Source organism: Danio aesculapii, chromosome 11, assembly GCF_903798145.1.
Source record: "Danio aesculapii chromosome 11, fDanAes4.1, whole genome shotgun sequence".
Taxonomy (NCBI): Eukaryota; Metazoa; Chordata; class Actinopteri; order Cypriniformes; family Danionidae; genus Danio; species Danio aesculapii.
The window spans coordinates 39,706,395-39,722,688 of record NC_079445.1 but is presented as its reverse complement, the minus strand read 5'-3'; the positions used below and the strand labels follow the sequence as shown (position 1 = coordinate 39,722,688).

Sequence of the window (16,294 nt, the reverse complement as noted above, 5' to 3'; positions counted from 1 at the left end):
TAAACTGCATAGTTGCATTCTCACCTAAAAAAAAGCCTGAAAAGTACATTATGTTGTCCAACAGCTGCAATATTTATCAAACTGTAGTGAGTTTATTGATCTGCTGTCACTCTAAGTGGGCGGAGTAATACACAAGAGTGAAGAGGCTGTACTAGTGCTGTTATCACAGAATATTGCACAGCTATCAGCCAATCAGATTCGAGAACCACACAGAACTGTTGTATAATTATAATATATATAATACAAATATCACATGTATATTATATTATGATATACTTATATTTTAATTTAATACTATTGTAAATAATGATAAAGATCAATCCTTTTTTTAATCTGTTGAATCTGGGAGAAAGTTTTACCTGAACTTGACCATTGAACTGACTGTTGAATGAAGAGCGTGGCTTCTCTTTCTTCCAGGTATGAGTTTGGCACCGCTCTTTTCGTGGGGTGGGCGGCGGCCATCCTGATGATGCTGGGCGGCTCGTTCCTCAGCTGCTCCTGCATCAACGAGGACAGAAGAGGACAGCAGTTCTACCGGCAATCTCAGCCCTCCACAGCCAGAGAGTATGTGTAAATACAAACCTTTAACAGCACTGCAGCAAAGGACAAACTCTAACTGTAAAGAGCAGCGCGTACAAGAGACAGAGCTCTTTCCACCATGAGTACACCTTCACACTCGCACTGACCGTTCATCCAGGTCCAAAACACTCAAACTAAAGCATTACCGGACAAATACTTACATTGTCTAGGCCTACGCTCACAGAGGATTGTGTACTTCTTTCAGAGATATTGTACAAATGTGTATTTTTGCTATACTTTCATTTTCAAGAAAATAAATGTGGAAATTCTGTACTGTTTTTAAAGCGGTACAGTTTTCAAATCAAGCATTAATAAGCTTTTAAATTAAAGAAATCCAAATAAAGACTTTATATAAACCAATTTGAAGCTGAAATCCCTAAGTTGTAAAGAGCATTTACACTGGACATTTTTATATAGTTACTTTAACATTGGTTTCAGGGAAACTTTCATGTGTTTTCACATGATCAATAATCAATAATAATCAATAATCAACATTATTTTTTTGTTAGCTAAAATAAAGTCAAAAAAAAAAGATTCCACATGGAGTAGAGCATCTATGTTCAGACTAGAACACACTTATTTTACGCGGCCGCCATTTTAAAACATGTAAGCGAGGCTGCGGTGGGAAGAAACCCAGAAGTATAGGATCAGCACTGTGAGCATTGCAGTAACATGCTGTGTACTACAAACCTCCAGCTTTTGCCATGATTTAAAAATGCAGATATGGTGTAAACATCACTTTAATATCATTCAGTTCAGTTTAATTTAAACAATTAAAAGCATATCAGGCATCAAACAACATCACAATGTCTTTAAGAGTGTCCTCCTAGGCTTCAGTTCATGGCAGCAGGTAAACACAGTGGGGCTTTCCTGCTTGCTTCAGGCTATGTAACCTAGTGAGCGATAAAACAACGCGGTCCTCTGTAGCACACCCGCGTGTTGTTTGTAATAGTGTTGTCCCTGTACTGAAGTTTTAAAAACGTCTATTTCCCACTAACAGCGCTTATTTGCCATGGTGTTCACCAGTGCTCAACAGAAATGACTGTGCTTGATCGTTAAGGTCATCAGTTCATCGCACTTCACTGAGTGCAAACACAGATACACGAACGCTGGAGTGTTTTAAAGATGCAAAGATCAGTCGAGTCATCAGTGGATTGCTCATCTGTGTCAAAAAGCATAGAATCACCAAGAGGCGACACTCTGTTGTTGCTTGGGAAACAGCCAGTATATGACGCTAGTGTCACACGGTGGCCATTTTGGATTGAAAATTCCAATAGAACAACAGCATATTATAAGCCTGTAAAATAAACTAATAAAAGTGCTGATGATTGTGACAGTAAGTGCTGTATTGTCGTCTTTCAGGTTGTATTTCAGCTTTAATGCGCTTTAAAAAAAAAATAAATAAAAAACAAAGCAGCTGCTTGCCATCGTGACAGCAATGAGATCCAATAGACGGCCAATCGCTTTAACTCCAAAATGGCGGAATCACGGGGCTGTTGCTGGGTGCTGCTATTGAGTGTCGCCTCTTGGTCATTCTAAGCTCTTTGTCTGTGTTTGCACTCAGTAAACAGTGGTGAAATGCGGTGAACTGATGACCTTCACGGCCAATCACAGTCATTTCTGTTGAGCACTGGTGAACACTATGGCAAATCAGTGGTGTTGCGATTAAGAGTGCTTAAATGCTAGTGGGAAATTGACGATTTTTATAAATTTCAGTAACGAAATTCAGTATTATGACAAGTCTAGTATAGTAAAAGAATCAGTTCATTAACTTTGATCATTGGCATCTAAATTGTGTGTTTGGGAAAGAAAATGTTAGCTAACTAGTGCCATTTCCCTTAACTTAGCTGAAAATGAGCTCTGATATCCCTTTTTACTTTCACTTTCCATTCAGAACGGACCTTCGGGTCACTCGGAAGACGGGCAAATGATAAATTTGTGTTGATTTCTCTTCGCTGATATGATATACAGCCAGGTACACAACATTCCTGTGTGACTCAGTGGATATTTCCGGGTTTCTTCTCACCGCAGCCTTGATTTCGCTTTTTTAAAGGCGGCCGCGTGAAATCAGTCTAAACTACTCTCAATTTCTGCAGTATATAATATACATAATGTGAACGTATGCATGAAATACACCCAAACATTGACCCAAACATTTTTAAACATGACCAAAAGCCTTTTTTGTTGCCAAAAGTAAAAAAAGCATGAATTACAGTATCCCCCAAGTCAAACCTTTTGTTAAAATGTAATTTAAATAAAATAAACAAATAAATAAATGCTAATTGAGTATTTATTTCCAAACTTTTATCAAATGAGGTCATGTGACAATGTACAGTGCATACTATTAAGCAGTACCCATCCTGACAACAGTCTTGTCGTCTATCCCAGTTGTAAGAGCAACAAATAATAACTTGACTTGTAGCTGATCATTTGTAAAAGTGGCAGAAGGTAGATTTTTCCTGTGAATCATCTGTTGAACTGCATCCCAATCATCACAGATACTGCAGAGGACCTATTGGAACCCGCATGGACACAAGATTCCCACAGATATCAGTCAAGTTTGGTGAAGGAAAAATCATGGTTTGGGGTTACATTTAGTATGAGGGCGTGAGAGAAATCTGCAGAGTGGATGGCAACATCAACAGCCTGAGGTATCAGGACATTACATTACAAACCACAGGAGAGGGCAAATGTTTCAGCATGTTAGCGCTCCTTCTCGTACTTCAGCCTCCACATCAAAGATCCTGAGAGCAAAGAAGGTCAAGGTGCTCCAGGACTGGCCAGCCCAGTCACCAGACATGAACATTATTGAGCATGTCTGGGGTAAGATGGAGGAGGCATTGAAGATGAATTCAAAGAGTCTTAATGAACTCTGGGAGTCCTGCAAGAACACTTTCTTTGCCATTCCAGATGACTTTATTAATAAGTGATTTGAGTCATTGCAGAGATGTCTGGATGCAGTCCTCCAAGCTCATGGGAGTCAGACACAATAGTCATTCTTTTCCACTGCAGCATGACTTTATATTCTATACTGGACATTATTTCTGTTAAGTGACAAGACTTTTGTCTAAGCAAAGTCAGACCTTACTGTCCTAATGAAATCATTAAAAATCAAGGCATGATCATATTTTATTTAGCTAAAATAAGAGTAATCTAGAGATCTTTGCCTTTCATATAAGCCACTTCTGATACCAAATGATCAACTAGAAGTCAAGTTATAATTTGTTGTTCCTAAAACTTGTCTAGGAGACAAGACTTTTTTCAGGTAGTGTATATACTGAACAGTATTGAGCAAGCACTTCATTCCGAACACAGTCTATAGGCTAAAATAAAAAGCATGCTATGGCTGTTCTGATTGACTGGTTTGTTCTGCGTGGTGGGAGCTCTGTTCGCCAGCTGTGTGTGTTGCTGACAGCCATGGTCAAATTACTGACACCACATTGAGGAGACCAGGAGTTACGACACTTCCACTGTCCACTGAAGTACAGGGAATTCCACTGGAACCATACAGGACATTATTTAAAGCCACTGACTTCCAGCGATCGAGTGTGGGAACTGTAATTGGGTCGACTTGAGGCATAAACATGCTATTTAGACACAGCACTTTCGAGGGAAAGTCCAGCGCTGGTTTAAGACCAAAGTGTGTGCTGTTTTTGTAGCTTTAAACACCTCAATAGCAGAAAAAAAGGTTAAAATGTTGAAGGGTAAAGCAACTGAGGGTGAATAATGCCATTGATATTGCTGTTTTCCTGCACTAGATTTACTTAAAGAATCAATCGATCAATAATATAAACACACCCACGTTTTAGTTCTAAACACAGAACACCAATTCGCTAAAATGTGGGAAAACAGACATTGTAAAATGTTACAACATTTAAATATAGATAAATTATATTCATAATAAATATAATAACAATAAATACAATAACCACATTTAAATATAATGATTCACTCCTGAAATTGCAATGGTTGACACCAAATGTGGTAAGCAAAGCAACATGCTGCCATCTTGTGCCATCTTGTCTCCTTATTTTGTAATATAATAGTAACCATAGTCTCATCACAATTGTCAATTTTAACAAAAACATCATCAACATAGAAGTGGTCCTTTATTTACGTTTGGAAGGCTGAAGTACTGCTGACAGTGAAAGATTTGTCTCCTGTCTCCAAAAATAAATGAGGTGTTTTTGGACCTGGTAACTAACAATGTGCATGAACGCTTCTCGAGCACGCAAAGGACATGTAACTCAAAAACTTTCCTTTCATCACTTCCTCCTGAAACTTTTCAAACGAGCCATCTATGCATGTGTTTTTCCCTAACATTTCCATGGTAACAATCAACAAACGTCTATGTGAAGTATAGGTCTCAAACTCGAGTCCTGGAGGGGTGCGGCTCTGCTCAGTTTGACAGCTGATCCCACTACTCAAGGTGTTCAAGACTACTAGAGGCCATGTCCACACCAATACATTTTTGATGAAAAACGCGTGTTTCTCTCTTCACTTTGGCCTTCTGTTCACATGGAAATGGCATTTTTAGAAAACAAAAACATCTTTCTTAAAATGCTGTCCAAATTGGATAAATTTGAAATGCTGTTTTCGTTTTGCAGTGAGAACTGTCTAAACTAATGCTGCGTCCTAAATTGCATACTTCCATACTATATAGTACACTAAAATCCAGCAGCTAGCTCTCTGCAACTCTCACATGGTTGCCCACTGAAGCTAAGCAGGGCGGTGCCTGGTCAGTACCTGAATGGGAGACCACATGGAAAAGCTAGGTTGCTGCCAGAAGTGGTGTTAGTGAGACCAGCAGGGTGCGCTCAACCTGTGGTCTGTGTGTGTCCTAATGCCCTAGTATAGTGAAAAGGACTCTTTACTGTCAGTGAGCACCGTCCTGACTCTCTGTGGTCGTCCAGAATATGGGGGGGGGGGCAACTGACATGAGTAGGTCGCGTAATCATGACAAAATGGCGGATGTAGTACATCCCAGTGCCATTCATATAACGTACTTTTATAACGGTCAAGTAGTAAATTTAAATGCAGTACCTACTGAGTAGTAGGCGACTTCGGGTGCAGCCTAAGGCTTTCGAAAACGATGATGCATTTAAGTCATGTGACCAATTCAGCTAACAAGGTGGACAACATTGTAAAGCAGATGTCTTGAATGCTGTCCATTTCGAAAGCTTTATTAAAGATTAAAGACACGGAAGGTTTACTGGGAGCTGTTGTTCAGCGGCAGAAGTAGACCACAGTTGGGACACTTTGCCACAAGGGTTCAAAGAGATGGAAAGTAAATAAACGGCAGGCGGATATGACACAGGTAATGCTGCGTTCACACCAGATGCGGAAGAAGCGTCAAGCGTGAGTGATTTACATGTTAAGTCAATGCAAAGACATGAATAGACATCCTGTGGCGTGATATGCACGAATGAGGCGGTGCGAATGACGCAATTCACACAAATTTAAAAAAATCTGAACCTAAACAGACATTCGCGACGCATTTACCAATCAGGAGCTTGCTCCTGTGAGGGCGTGATAATGACATAGCGCCTGTTGTTGGTGTCCCAACACAGACAACACTTCATCAAACTAGGCTCGGCTCAATCAGAAGCAACGCTGAAAGCTTCCATCATCCAGGTTAAGATTCTGGAGGAGTTTATGAGCTCACAGAGATGGGTGCACCTCTAAATGGATCTAGTGGACTCAGACATGGCTCCAAACGAATCAACGCAGTTTTTCAGCCTTCATAAAGCACATAAACACAGCCATTCTCTCAATAAAATCCATGTTAGGCATTTAGCAATGAAGCTAGAGTCACCAGGCAGACAGAAGCCCTGCCCATCACGCGAATCCACATCTGTTGTGAAGTGAATTTGACGCACGAATTAAGCGGATTTGACGTGCGAATGAAGAAAGTAAACTCAAAATGTTTACGCACCTATTTACGCGCTTATCCATGCTTGTGAACACAGCATAAGAGTCTACGTCTTTGTGCATGCAAAGTACATGAACGAAAGCATTTTCAGTCATTTTAGGCCATGTCCACACAGACAATAGTATTTTTATAAACTGAGTTTTCCCCGCTTTCTCTCTCCAGATGAAAACTACAAAATACACTGTGAACCAACAGGTGGCGATAATGACACTTTTTGGTTCACATCAAATGGGGAATTAAGTATTTTTGTGTGTAAACTGCATACAAGTCAATGCAAATGTAAAAGCACAGGCAGATTACCGTTTCAGGTGCGAACAACACTGAATACGCAATGCTTTTGCCGCAAACCTGAGTAATTTCACTAATTTGCGTCTTCCGTGTTTGGTGTGAACCCAGCCATGTTGGCCAATCAAAAAGGAGAAAACAGCGCATATGCGACCACAATGTACCCAGAGTTTTGGAAACTCTTTACCCTGGCCAGAGTTTTCAGAAAATATTGATTTCATGGACCAATACTCCGTTTTGGTTTGAACAAACAGCGAAACTGCGTAGAAAATCTAGCGATCACACTTTATTTTGATGGTCCGTTTGTTGAATTTAAGTTACATTGAATTTACATGCCAACTAATTCTCATTAGATTATAAGTAGACTGTTAGGTTGGGGATAGGGTTAAAGTAAGTTGCCATGTACTTGCAAAGTTTCTTATAGTCAGTTAAATGTCTGTTGAAGGAGCAATTTCAACAGATATTAAGCAGACAGTCTACTAATACTCAAATGGACCATCAAAATAAAGCGTTACCCAAAGAGCGGTTTTTAAAATACCCGTTCGTGTTCCTGTAGACAGGGCCTGAGAGTGGATGATGGCAGTACTGTCGCAAGCTTAACTGGCACTGGCCGCCTCTTCGTGGACCAAAGTGAAGTGTTGTGGGGGGGAGGGTTTGCGGACGAAAATGAAGACAAGGGAAGGAGAGGTGGGGGGGCATTGTGCAGAATCTGTCGTAGAAGAAAGTGAAGAGGTGGTGGTGGTGGGGGGGGGGGGGGGGGGGGGGTGTTAGCTGCCCTGATCAATCGCCCATATTGTAAAATGCCTAAATCCGCCACTGGGGAAAAAAAGTGTGGACATGTCGCGTTTTTAGACTAATTGATCTAGATTAGCATAGAACTAGCCAGAGACTATTAAACAGAGTTGGAGGTGGTTGGAGCTGAACTCTGCAGAGCTGTGGCCCTCCAGGAGTCGAGTTTGAGACCCTTGATGTGAAGCCGCATAACATATTAACAACCAATGAAGCACGAGGCTCAGGTGAACTGTCTCTATCCCAGGATCCTCTAATGCTGTTCTTCTCTGACTGTCTTCTTCTTCTCTCTAATTCAGGGATGAGTTGTTGAGTGAGACTAGTTTCCCTGACTGACCAACCCTCCCTGCCTTTTTTCGAGGACTGTCCGAGCTCTACTCTCTGTGTCTCTGTGTCCCCTCACTCCCACCTAGAATACAAATTTGGACACTTGTCTGTACGATTGGGCTCCTACACCCTACATACTTAAAACATGTGTGCCTTTTTTTCAACATCTGATCAATAAACGTGTTTGGAAAAGAAAAGAGAAATTGTCACCCCCGATATCTGTTGTCTGTGTGCGTGGAAACCCCTCTTCGTCTTTGTCTGCCTTTGTAAATATGTATTATTGCAGTATTGTAAACTAAAAGGTTTCATTTGGAGCGGTGGATCTGAAAGCGTTTTTTTTTTTCGTACTAACTCAAACATGTTTTGTTTTTTCTTTTAAATTGCAGAGCAAATGTTAAAAGTTCTCCAGCAGAGAAAGGGGAGCAGTACTTGTAGTTTGGGCGACTTCGTGGGTCACAAGCTGTTAGATTTTTGGCAACAGACAAGACACTCTCTTTTCTGTAATAGTAAAAAAGCTCCAGTAAAAACTCAAACATAACATGTTTCCCTGTACAGTAACACAGACAATGCATTCATTACACCAAGCAATGCATTTATTTCCAACCAACATTGTACTGTAGTGTAAAACAAATTTGACGAGGAGTGTGTGAGCCGCATTAGCATTACCAGTTTTTGACATGTCATTTTTTTTTTCTGAGTTTGTTATACTTGCCGGAAAACATTATCACTCATCTGGAGAGCATTGATTCAGGGTACATTATAATGCATTTAAATAATTATGCAAATCTTCGACATGTGCAGTGTAATATACTTTTTGAGCTATAACTGTGTTTTGACTTACAAATGTCTTTTGGTTTGCTAATAGTTTATTGTGTCTTATAGGGCTGCACAATATATTGCAAAAATATCATTATCGCGAATATAAGCGTATCGCAGACACTTGATCGCGATAATGAATGTATCGCAGACACAAGTGATAAATTACATTTTATTTGATGCACTGGTTGTTAATCTAAATTTGACTAATCAGATAGTGCCTTACTATCTTTAGCCCTGCCTCCTAAGTAGTTGCTGTTCAGCTATTGGCTGGATAAGCCCAAAGGTGAACCCTGAGCTGAAAATAAACACTAATGGCGGGAAATGAAAGCAACCAATCAGAGTTAGATTATTTAAATACTAAAGACCAATCCCAATTCTACCTCTTTACCTCTCGTTTTGCGCATTTACGTGAAGAGGTAGGGGTGTCTCAGATCTCTTTGTGCGGTATATTTATAAACTAATTTCAAGAGGATCCCTTGCTTATGATTGATCACGGCTGGTCCCTCATCAGCTGATCCCCCAATCAGACGAATACTAACTCGCTATAAAAAAAACAGACTTCTTTACTTCAGTCATCTTCGTCTTGACGAATCCTCCTTCCACGCCTACTTATGAGGATAAGGCGGAGGGCACGGCAGCCCAGTGGTTAGCACTGTTGCCTAACAGCAAGAACACCACATGTTCGAACCCTTACTGGGCCAGTTGGCGTTTCTGTGCGGAGTTTGCTTGTTATCCCCATGCTCGCATGGGTTTTCCACCAGGTTCCACGGTTTCCTCCCACCATCCAAAGACATATAATATAAGTAAATTGACTAATCCAAAGTGCCATCATAAGACAAATTCTTAGCTAGCTACATCTCTTAGCTATTCTTAACATGTTCACAAGCAGGGGAGTTCTTGAGACCTACCTGAGCTCAAACTTTCCTCTCGCCCTTCAAACGGGAGGGAGCCCCGAGCTTGAGGATATTCTGAGCTCAGGGGAAGGGATAGATAGCCCTTAAAACTGAGACTTTCCAGGACCACACTTGAAACCAAGAGGTACAAAAATTTACCAAAATACACCAGCTATAACAGCAGCATGACTGCACACGTGAGGCAGGAGATCCACAAATTAGTATTTTTGGTATTATTAAGAACTTTTACAACAGACAAGCACATGTTTTATTACATTCATCGTGTTTTACAATCATGCTTTTTAAAAATGAAACCATTTTAAAAGAAGCTAAATTTCGCTATCTATAACCCATAACAATAAGTAGTTTTTGACACTCAAATTCCCTGTCAAAAACGCCTAGTGGCTGGGAATGACTTTTAACAGTGTCTGGTATAGCATTACTGTTGTTTTCGTACATTTACATAGATAAATATGGCCATGGTGTAAATGCGCCGTACATTTACAAGCTTATTTACACATTATATCGTTATGATAACGTAATATTGTCGCTTTCCTGAAGATAAATACCGAAAAATATTGCAACTGGAATACAGCAATCGCCATCGTCAACCACATATGAAGTAAGAGCTCGCAACGACATATAATGACGTGTGCTGGTGTTGTAGTGCTGTACCATTTCATTCAATCATTTATTCATTTTCCTTCGGCTTAGTCCTTTTATTCACCACAGAGGAATGAACCACCAACTATTGCAGCATATGTTTTACACAACGGATTTCCAGCTTTTCAAGCTGCAACCCAGTACAGGGAAACACCCATACACTTTCATATGCACACTCATACACTTTGGCCAATTTAGTTTATTCAATTCACCTATGGCGCATGTGTTTGGACAGTGGGGGAAACCGAAGCACCCGGAGGAAACCCACGCCAATGCGGGGAGAACATGCAAACTCCACACGGAAATGCCAACTGGTCTAGCTGGGACTCGAACCAGCAAACTTTTTGCTGTGGGGCGATCATGTCACCCTCTGTCCCATTTCTTAGGGGTAAATTTGAAGCCGTTTTCCACTTCACACTTTGATTCAAGGGTCAAGGGGAAGGGGTACAAAAATAGAATTAGGATTGGGTCTAAATGTAAACAGTTTTTAAATAAGAATTAATAAGATCTGAAAATCATCTTTTACCTGTTTATTTTAATAACATTATACATAAATAAGCCATTTAAAAACATAATAAAAATGGCATTTTTCTCGGGAAATTATATATCGCCATCGCAATACTCAACAACAATATCGCATATTTTCCCAGTATTGTGCAGCCCTAGTGTCTCATGTGTGTACTGTATGTGAAATGGATCTTTTACCATGTGAGAAATCAAATGTTTTCATTTTCATCTTTTGTTCATTAAATGTATAGTGCATAAACTGAGGGGTTGATTTTGCTTCGAAAGAGACCCACGTGTGACACAGAAACCATAAATTCTCTTCAAAACTCTAGTGCACTTATGATTTGTCTTGGTGAATTGTATTCAACCTGCATTGAAAGGCACTATTTATCACGAATACTGTCTTCAAAAGGGTCCACGGAGCCTGTGGGTTGTCATTAGAAATATTTTAGTTCATCTTCCACCAGTTATGTTACCTAATATTCAAGTATGTATCATCTCATATGATGTATCAAGCTTTCTGTTTATCTGTTTTAAAATGAAATAAACTATACAATGATATATGCTTGTGTGTCTGTTTGGGAAATTAATGTTTTGCTTATACACTTATTTTAGTGAATACACTCACATGACACTGGTTTGAGCAAGACTGGAAAAGTAGAAAGCAAACAGGAAGTAATAAATGAAAATTTTTACCACTCTTCTGTTTTCGTGCGCATTCAAGAAGCGAAAGAAAGCATAGGAATGAACAACATGGTAAGCTAAATTAATCTAAATCAGTGTTTCTCAACCACGTTCCTGGAGGACCACCAACAATGCATGTTTTGGATATCACCTTTGTCTGTCACACCCATTACAGGTCTTTCAGTCTCTGCTAATAAGCTGATGATCTGAATCAGCTGTGTTTGGTTAAGGAGACATGGGAAATGTGTAGAGCTGGTGGTCCCCCAGGAAAGTGGTTGAGAAACACTAATCTAAATAAACTAAGCTTGCTAAATGAAAGACAAGAAGAGCATACCTGCAGAAGTGCTATGTGTTGTGTGTCCCTCAGGTGTTAAGATGGCATAGGACTTGTTATACTCGGATGTATTTTTGCTTCACAGTTGCAGTTGTTAGTAGTAGGCCATGTGACTGATTACTTCATATTAGAAGTCCTTGCAGTATATCTCACAGCTAAAAGCCCTTTGAATAAATAAATAAATAAATAAATAAATAAATAAATAAATAAATGTAGAAATACATTTTATATATATACACAGTGCTCATCATTTATAAGTACACCCCTCACAAATCTATCCTTTAAATTCATATTTTTAATAGGAAGCTGTACAATATTATATTTGTGCATATACAGTTGAAGTCAGAACTATTAGCCCCCCTCAATTATTAGCCCCCCTGCTTATTTTCCCCCAATTTCTGTTGAACGGAGAGAAGATTTTTTCAACAAATTTCTAAACATAATAGTTTTAATAACTCATTTCTAATAACTGATTTATTTTATCTTTGCCATGATGACAGTAAATAAAATTTTACTAGATATTTTTTAAGACACTTCTATACAGCTTAAAGTGACATTTAAAGGCTTAACTACTGTAATTGTTATGAAGCGGACAGGAGACAGAGGTAAGGAAACGTTAGGGTGTTTATTAAATGACAACAAGGAGCACATGAAGGATAGCCAGGAGGATCAGGAATGATGTTGGGGTCTTTTCCTCCGTGGCTGGGTAACAGGACTACACGAGGATGGACAGCACACACCAGATACAGCTGACAGAGGATGACACAGACTTGGAAGGACTGGAAGACAGGACGATTCGGGAGGACCAGGAAGACTAGGAGGAATACAAAGAGAACAGGTAAGTAAATCGTTTGTTTAGCTGAGGATGACTACGCTGAGTGGTCGCTCAGTTGTCCGCTTTCGTCGAGACGAGCCCGGACAATGAGCGACTGGAGTGCTGTGCTTTTATCTGGTGCTCGTGAATGTGATGCAGCTGTGTGCTCATTAGAAGTCAGGTGATGGTGATCTTCGTGAGTGGGGGTCGTGAGAGCCTGACCAATCCGTGACAGTACCCCCCTCCCCAGGGCCCGCTCCTGAGGGCCGACACCTCCGACGCCGTGGTGGTCTCCCTCTGCCTCTAGGCGCTGGGAACTCAGGGTGGCTCTCATGAAACTCCACCATGAGACTAGGATCGAGAATATCAGCTCTGGGAACCCATGTCCTTTCTTCGGGGCCGTACCCTTCCCAGTCCACCAGGTACTCCAACTGGCCACCACGACGTCGGGAACGCAAGATCTCCATCACTGCGTAGACGGCTCCTTCTTCTAGGAGCAGTGGAGGAGGGGGTTCCTCTTCGTGGTCAGGCTCTGTGGAGGGAAGAACAGGATCGTGATAGGGTTTCAGGAGTGATACGTGGAATGTAGGGTGAATACGGTAGTGAGAGGGTAATTGTAGTTTGTAGGTGACGGGGTTAACCTGTTCCACGATGGTGAAGGGACCAACAAATCGGGGACTTAACTTGCGAGAGGGCAGTCGCATGCGTATGTCCCGGGTGGATAGCCACACCTTTTGTCCGGGTGTGTATCTGGGTTCTTCAGACCTTCTTCTATCGGCGGTTACCTTGCTTCGACGGACTGCCCTCTGCAGATGTTGATGAGCCTCGTCCCAGACTCTCTCGCTCTCCCGGAACCAGTGATCCACTGCGGGGACATCAGATGGTTCGCCATCCCAGGGAAAGAGCGGTGGTTGGAAGCCCAGGACGCACTGGAATGGCGTGAGTCCGGTGGAGGGTTGCCGCAGTGAATTTTGGGCATATTCTGCCCAGCCCAAATACTGGCTCCAGGAGCTCTGGTGACCACTGCAGAAGGTCCTCAGGAACCGTCCCACCTCCTGAATCTTCCTCTCTGTCTGCCCGTTGGTTTGGGGATGATATCCAGAAGAGAGGCTGACGGCCACACCTAGGAGCTTGAAGAAGGCTTTCCATAGACGTGAGATGAACTGTGGACCTCTGTCCGACACAATATCTTCTGGAATACCAAATGACCTGAAGACTTGATTAAAGATATTGTCGGCTGTTTCAAAGGCTGTGGGAAGACCTTTCAGAGGGATTAGTTTGACAAACTTTGAGAATCTATCTACGATGACTAGAATACAGGTATTACCTTCTGACGAGGGGAGGTCAGTGATAAAGTCCACTCCTAGGTGTGACCAGGGACGGTTCGGAATCGGCAAGGGATGGAGCTTTCCAGCGGGTAGATGACGTGGGCTCTTGGATTGGGCACAGTCCTTACAGCCCTGAACATATTGCCTCACATCCCTTGCCATGTTTGGCCACCAGAATCGTTGGGATACTAGCGAGAGAGTATTGTTGATCCCTGGATGTCCAGTGCCTAGCGAGGTATGTAAGGAGTGGATCAGATCTACCCGGTGTTCAGGTGGTATGAACTGCCGATGAGGAGGGCATCCCGGCGGAGCAGGGGCTTCCGGAGTGGCAACGACTGGAGGAGCGTTCCAGGTGATCGGACAAATGGAGATGTGTTCGGGAAGAATCTTCGTTGGGAGTTCTTCATGATCGTGATGCTCGTGTAAACGAGAGAGAGCGTCTGCTCTTAGATTCTTGGGTCCTGGACGATAGGAAATGGAGAAATCAAAACGTGAGAAGAAAAGTGACCATCTGGCTTGACGTGGACATAGTCTCTTGGCCTCTTTGATATATTGGAGGTTTTTGTGATCTGTGATCACCTGGAACGGATGTTTGGCTCCCTCCAACCAGTGACGCCACTCCTCCAAGGCTAGCTTGATTGCTAGAAGCTCCCTGTCTCCTATGCTGTAATTCTGCTCCGCCGGGCTCAACTTCCGAGAGAAATAGGCACAGGGATGCAGTCGGGGCGGTGTATCATGATGTTGGGATAATACTGCCCCGACGCCGGTGGTGGATGCGTCCACTTCCACCACGAAAGGAAGATTTGGGTCAGGATGAGTCAGGAGTGGGGCCCTTGTGAACTCCTTCTTAAGAAGGCGGAAGGCTGCGGCTGCTTCTTTGGTCCACTCCAGTCCTTTGGGTTTACCCTTGAGGAGATTAGTGAGAGGTGATGTAATCCTGCTGTAGTCCTTGATAAACCGTCTATAAAAGTTAGCAAACCCAAGAAACCTCTGGAGCTCCTTAATGGAAGTGGGTTCTGACCAGGATAGAACAGCCTCAATTTTCTTCCCATCCATACGTATACCGGTTTGGTCAATGATGTATCCCAAGAAATGAATCGACTTCTGGTGGAATGAGCATTTCTCCGCTTTGAGGTAGAGGTGATGTTCTCTCAATGTGTGTAGGACCTCCGCAACGTGTTGGCGATGTTCGGCCTCACTCCGGGAGTAAATGAGGATGTCATCTATGTACACTATTACAAAGTGGTGAAGAAACTCCCGGAGGACTTCATGAATGAAGTTTTGGAATACGGAGGGGGCGTTGACCAGACCGTAAGGCATGACCTCATATTCATAGTGGCCAGTAGGGGTCACGAATGCTGTCTTCCATTGGTCCCCCTCACGTATTCTTATCAGATTATACGCGCTGCGGAGGTCCAATTTAGTGAAGACTTTAGCTTCTCGGAGCTGTTCCAAAGCGGCTGGTACCAGAGGAAGGGGATATCGGTATTTTACTGTACCGTTATTTAGGACCCTGTAGTCGATGCATGGACGCAGCCCTCCGTCCTTCTTGGCCACAAAGAAGAAGCTTGAGGCGGCTGGTGATTTTGAGTGACGTATGTACCCCTGACTCAGAGCCTCCCTTATGTAATCTTCCATTGCCTGATTCTCTGGAAGCGAGAGCGGGTAGATCCTACCTCTTGGCAACTGGGCATCTGGAACTAGGTCGATCGCGCAGTCCCATGGCCGATGCGGCGGTAGCTGGGAAGCTCTCTTGGGGCAGAAGACATCATGAAAGGAGCTGTACTCCTTAGGAATGTGGATAGACTGCTTCTCAGGAGGACTCTCGACCGATGTTGTAAACAAAGAAATGGGGGTTCCGACCTTGAAGAGGGAGATTTGGAAAACAGGTAGGTGTACATCCAGATCCCCATTTCTTTATCTCTCCTGTGCCCCAAGAGATGATGGGATCGTGCTTCACCAGCCACGGGCGCCCTAGAATGATGTCCATATTTGCACCCTCCAGAACCAGAAATTGAATCCTCTCTTGATGTAACAACCCCACTTGAAGAAGGATGTCTTCGCATTGTCGATGGATACGGGTCGAAGATCGAGTGCACTGGGTTATCGGTTGTATCTGGTATATATGCGAGGACGCCTCAGTACGTAGGTGGAGTTGACGACAGAGGGATTGGGAGATGAAGTTCCCTGCTGACCCGGAGTCGATGAGGGCTGTGACAAGGAGAGAAATAGAGGCAGTAGTTATTTGTACGGTGGTAGTAAGTGGTTTACATTGTTCAATATTCGTACTGAATACACTCACTGAAGTCCGAATGGGACGAAGGGGACACTCCATACGGG

The 16,294-nt window shown here is 42.4% G+C and overlaps 1 protein-coding gene across 2 annotated transcripts in view; it reads left to right on the top strand.

Annotated features, from left to right (window-relative positions):
* Positions 1–11,355, top strand: part of cldn19 (claudin 19) — a 32,846-nt gene extending 21,491 nt beyond the window's left edge. Inside the window, exons 4-5 of one of the 2 annotated variants that reach the window (XM_056468762.1) lie at positions 418–564; positions 8,299–11,355. In XM_056468762.1, coding sequence (XP_056324737.1) covers positions 418–564; positions 8,299–8,347 — 196 coding nt within the window. In that variant the 3' untranslated portion in view covers positions 8,348–11,355. Of the gene's footprint in view, positions 1–417; positions 565–7,884 lie in introns of both variants that reach the window. The other variant, XM_056468763.1, reaches the window with a different exon arrangement.
* Positions 11,356–16,294: the final 4,939 nt, after the last annotated feature.